Source organism: Belonocnema kinseyi, chromosome 1 (assembly GCF_010883055.1).
Source record: "Belonocnema kinseyi isolate 2016_QV_RU_SX_M_011 chromosome 1, B_treatae_v1, whole genome shotgun sequence".
NCBI lineage: Eukaryota > Metazoa > Arthropoda > Insecta > Hymenoptera > Cynipidae > Belonocnema > Belonocnema kinseyi.
This window is the reverse complement of record NC_046657.1, coordinates 107,395,322-107,400,522: the sequence shown is the minus strand read 5'-3', so window position 1 is coordinate 107,400,522 and position 5,201 is coordinate 107,395,322. Positions and strand designations below refer to the sequence as shown.

The window sequence follows — 5,201 nt, the reverse complement described above, 5'->3', positions numbered from 1 at the left end:
CAAAAACTATTTTCGGGTAAAGTCGCTTAAGATAGGAACCAAAAATGTATACCACACCTATGTAACAAAATCTAAGAACAATAAAGAACATTTTTAACTAAATTAACTTAACTGCACTGTCAATTCGTTCTGACTTTTCGTTTACAATCGTTCATTACTGACGTCTTTCTTTCTGAAATTTATATAATGGCTCCTAAAGTTAGTGGTAAAGCCGTGAAAAAAGCTGGCAAAGCCCAGAAGAACGTCGCTAAGACCGACAAGAAGAAGAAGCGTAAGAGGAAGGAAAGTTATGCTATCTATATCTACAAAGTCTTGAAGCAGGTGCACCCTGATACAGGAGTTTCCAGCAAGGCAATGAGTATCATGAACAGCTTCGTCAACGACCTCTTTGAACGTATTGCCGCTGAATCTTCTCGCTTGGCTCATTACAACAAGAGATCCACCATCACATCTCGGGAGATCCAGACTGCTGTCAGGCTTATTCTTCCTGGTGAACTAGCCAAGCACGCCGTGTCTGAAGGTACCAAAGCTGTCACCAAGTACACCAGCTCTAAATAAATTATGTTAACATTTTGCTGAACCATAAAATCGGCCCTTTTCAGGGCCAACATGTTTTGTAACGGAGGTATACCTTTTGTTCGAACTGCATTTACTGCAATTTTCACGGGGCAAGTGACACGCACAAAAAAAGCGACTGTTTAAATTTTATTGGAAATTCGTTACCTGTCTCACCACTAATCCGTCCTTCCTTTCTATAATTATTACGTTTTTCTACCTAAACACCTTCACCCAAACACATTATTACTTGAGAGTTTAGGTCTTATTGTTCTGATACCTACGAATTTCGACTTTGTAGGTAAAATGTTCACCATTGTTTTTTAAAGTATACAAAATAACTGCATTGTTTCCTGCTTGGTCCAGCATGCCATAAAACACCCGTAATGGCCATTTTTTGTAATACAAGCAACTAAATAATGTTTACACGCCATTCGAAGGTATCGGTGCCGCTTTTAGTTTTATATGAAAAAAAAAAACAACTACTTCTGGCTTCTGAGTTTTATCATCGATTTTTCCGCTCTTATAAGTCTTTTTGAAAAAGTGCCTAAAATGCATTTGTACTATTTGACTGGAAATTTAGCTATCCTATAAAGTTGAAATTGTTTCTTTTTTACGAGAAAGTTCCTTTTCTTTTGTGATGATAATTTATTTTTTCAACATAAAATTCCTCTTTAGGATCCGCTTAATATTCTCTTAGAACAATGCTAGAGGAAATTTTTAAAAATAAAAATCATTAATATTTTTCACAGGAATCTTGAGTACATTTTGTTATTATCGAAAAAGCTTAAAAAATCAAAGATCTTCAAAAATATATATTTTGTTCAATAATTTTTGGAATCATTCCAATTTTTTTTATTATTTTTGAATCTCTTCAAAACTTCTAAATATCTTTTAAACCAATAGAATTTTTTCGAAAGTAATAATTCTTAATTCTCTATACATTCTTCCAAATTTGCTTTTGTTTTAAACTATTTTTAGGTATTTTGTAAAAAAATTAGCTTAAAAATATAATTGAAAACTTCCCCAGAAATCTTAAGAAAATTTTGTCATTTACTTCAAACTTTAAAAATCCTTAATCAATCCTGCAAAATAAAATCCCTTAAAAGTTTCTAATTTTACTTTAAAATTTTTGAAATCTTTCGAAGTCTTCTGAAATGTTCTGTTAAAATTAAATTTTCTAAGATAAAAGTATACTTTTAATTTTCATATAAATCTCAATGAATTTTTCGTATATAATTTTATTTTTAATTATTTGGAATCTTATGAATTGTATTTGAACTTCTTTCAAAACTTCTGAATATCGTTTAACATTAATCGACTTTTTCCTACCATCTTTAATAAAACCTGCTAGATTTTTTACTCGGAAATAAGAGTTCAATAAAAATGTAAATTTTCAATTTAAGAAAATTTTTTCACCAAATAATTGAATATAAATATTTATGTGAAGTTTCCACCAAGAAGAATAATCTTCTATTGAGTGCAAACATAAATGAAATAGTTAAGTTTTACCAAAACACAACGAATTTTCTACAAACTAGTTACATTTTTCTCGGAACAAATTAATATTGAAGTGAGAAAATTAAGCTTGAACCAAGATTATTTTTCTACCAAAAAAGACGAATAAATTTTTAGAAAAAAGAATTTTAATAAAAAAATAACGATTTTAACAAAATAGTACAGTTTTCCATAAAAAACAAATCAATTTGAATCAAACAGATGCCTTCTTAACCAAAAAATATGAACTTTCCACTACAAGAAATGAATTTCCGAAACAGATGAATTTGTAAATTAATCAGACAAATTAAAAACAAAATAGTCTAATTATTATTTGAAAGATTCAGTTTGACTTTTTAACATCAAAGTATAAGTTTAAAAAAGAAAATAAATCTATAAATGTACTTGAATTTACAACCTAAAGAGACCAAACATTTTCATTTTTATCAAAGATTTTGTGTAATCTTCGAATTTGAGTGTAATAAACCCCATGGGCTGAAGTGGATCCCAAAGGGACAACAGCTTAATTTTATTGTGGGGAATCCGAAAAATGAAATTTACTATTTCTGTGTACAATGTCCAGTTTAAATCTCTCAGGTACGCCAGTCTGATAAGAATCCAAGCCATAATTCCGGGCGCGGACAATGGGGTTTGCGCTGGATGCAATGCGTGAGGTCAAAATGCGAGTTCTCGCATTGGATTAAAGGCGGGCAAACCTGATATTTTGCAATTAGTATCCATTGTACTTATAATCCTTTAGTATTCGCAATGCTCATTTCACTTTTTTTTGAATGAAGGAATCAAGCGCGAGACCGAAGTAAATGTAGAGTCTTCCTTCCTAGAGTTCAGACAGCGCTGAAGAATTAAGCAAAAGGGATGGTAAAATCTCTAACCACTGGTTAAAAATAGGAGGTGACATGTTGAAATCGAATAGATTACAAACAACGTTAAAAATATTTGGTGGCCCTGAAAAGGGCCGATTGTGTACAATCAATTCTGAATTTAACCTCCGAAACCATATAAAGTACGTCCTTGACGTTTCAAAGCATAGACAACGTCCATAGCAGTGACAGTCTTCCTCTTGGCATGCTCAGTATAGGTGACAGCATCACGGATGACATTTTCAAGGAACACCTTCAAGACACCTCGGGTTTCCTCGTAGATCAAGCCAGAAATACGCTTGACTCCACCACGACGGGCCAGACGACGAATGGCGGGCTTCGTGATTCCCTGGATGTTGTCACGCAAAACTTTGCGATGGCGCTTTGCTCCTCCTTTTCCCAAACCTTTCCCTCCTTTACCACGGCCTGTCATTTTTTCAATTAATACGTTGATAGACTGAACAAAAGAGCAAAACTCTGAATGTTGAAAATTTCAAATGTGCGCGATTATATAGACACCAGAAACCAAGTCCCCCACTAACGGACTGATGCACTTTCTCCCTTCTTTTTTCTCACTGACGAATAAGCCAAAGCATATGGTCTCTTTGTAAGCAGATGTTCCTCCCTTCTCAGAGCTGAACGACCTATCAGATTAGAAATGACGCGGCTATATAACAGCGTTCATTGAAAGTTTTGCATCATTGTTTGAGAACTTGTTTTGAAAGCAGCGTCGTAAAAAATGGCTCGTACCAAGCAAACGGCTCGTAAATCCACTGGTGGAAAGGCACCAAGGAAACAGCTGGCAACCAAAGCCGCTCGCAAGAGTGCACCTGCCACTGGCGGCGTGAAGAAACCCCACAGGTACAGGCCTGGCACAGTCGCTCTGCGTGAAATTCGTCGCTACCAGAAGAGCACTGAACTGTTGATCCGCAAATTGCCCTTCCAACGTCTCGTTCGTGAAATTGCTCAGGATTTCAAGACTGACTTGCGTTTCCAGAGCTCCGCTGTCATGGCTCTTCAGGAAGCTAGCGAGGCATACTTGGTTGGTCTCTTTGAAGACACAAACTTGTGCGCTATCCACGCTAAGCGTGTCACCATCATGCCCAAGGATATCCAATTGGCTCGTCGTATTCGGGGAGAACGTGCTTAGGATTGTCTGATAACCACATTCAATCGGCCCTTTTCAGGGCCACCAAATATTTTTTACAAGGAATAATTTTGGTTACATACATGTCTCTTTCAAGTTCAGTAACAGGATAGTAATACCAAACATTCGTTGTCGAGTTTTCTTTTTTAAACACCAATCTGAAACCCGCTCTTCACTAGTCTAATGGCCTAAATTCGTTAAACGATTGGTAAAACTTTACAATGGCGGCATTTTCGAAGAATTTTTTTATCTAATATTTAAAAACTCTGGCTGCAATGTTAGTTACGTACCTGCCTGTAACCCAATAAAAGCTCCATTAATAATAACATTCCCAATTTTTTATTCCTAATAATTCATAATTTCATTAATATATCATGCTTAACGCACAAAATATTTGTTTTCTAAAATTACGAAAAAAACAATTATTGTATAAACTAGGCTAGGGGCAATTATAAATTGAGTCTCGATCTCAGCTTCCAACTGAGGTAGAAAGTTGTAATTAAGCTCAATAATTTCCATACATTTTTATTAATTAAATGGCTATATTAATACTTTGTTTGTTACAGCGCTTTCTTTTTTTTTAAGTAAAAAGTAGGTAGAATTTATTATAGTATTTCAGCACCCCTTCTGAAAGTACATGATACGGCATGGCAATAAACGGCCCAAAAGTTTTCCCACTGCCAAAGGCACCGGGGCGTAGACAAACCATTTTGTGGGCCCCTGCCTTGGCTTGAATGGTTTGTCTACGACTTTACGGCCCGACGCCTTTGGCAGTTGAAAAACTTTTGGGTCGTTTATTGCCGTATCATGCACTTTCAAAAGGAGTGCTCCAATACTGTAATAAATTCGACCTACTTTTTACTTTAAAAAAAGAAAGCGCTGTAACAAACAAAGTATTAATGTTACAAAGTTGTTAATATAGCCATTTAATTAATAAAAATGTATGGAAATTATTGAGCTTAATTACAACTTTCTACCTCCGTTGGAAGCTGAGATCGAGACTCAATTTATAATTGCCTCTAGTTTATACAATAATTGTTTTTTCCGTAATTTTAGAAAACAAATATTATTGTGCCTTTTTATACCTTTAACCCAATTTTTGTTGCAAAATTTCACTTATA

General features: G+C 34.7%; 3 protein-coding genes across 3 annotated transcripts; 2 read left to right on the top strand and 1 right to left on the bottom strand.

The window, feature by feature from the left end:
- Positions 1 to 186: 186 nt before the first annotated feature.
- Positions 187 to 558, top strand: LOC117176513 (histone H2B-like). Its single transcript, XM_033366771.1, has one exon. It carries the CDS (start codon positions 187 to 189, stop codon positions 556 to 558), a length of 372 nt encoding a protein of 123 aa, XP_033222662.1.
- Positions 559 to 3,013: 2,455 nt separating this feature from the next.
- On the bottom strand, positions 3,014 to 3,461 carry LOC117176521 (histone H4). The gene has a single exon (XM_033366778.1). The coding sequence runs from the start codon at positions 3,364 to 3,366 to the stop codon at positions 3,055 to 3,057; it is 312 nt and encodes a 103-aa protein (XP_033222669.1). The 5' UTR covers positions 3,367 to 3,461; the 3' UTR covers positions 3,014 to 3,054.
- Positions 3,462 to 3,659: 198 nt separating this feature from the next.
- On the top strand, positions 3,660 to 4,083 carry LOC117176504 (histone H3). Its single transcript, XM_033366762.1, has one exon. It carries the CDS (start codon positions 3,673 to 3,675, stop codon positions 4,081 to 4,083), a length of 411 nt encoding a protein of 136 aa, XP_033222653.1. The 5' UTR covers positions 3,660 to 3,672.
- Positions 4,084 to 5,201: the final 1,118 nt, after the last annotated feature.

Coding starts and splice junctions, on each gene's coding strand:
- LOC117176504 (XM_033366762.1), top strand. CDS start 3,673: ATGGCTCGTACCAAGCAAACGGCTCGTAAATCCACTGGTGGAAAGGCA.
- LOC117176513 (XM_033366771.1), top strand. CDS start 187: ATGGCTCCTAAAGTTAGTGGTAAAGCCGTGAAAAAAGCTGGCAAAGCC.
- LOC117176521 (XM_033366778.1), bottom strand. CDS start 3,366: ATGACAGGCCGTGGTAAAGGAGGGAAAGGTTTGGGAAAAGGAGGAGCA.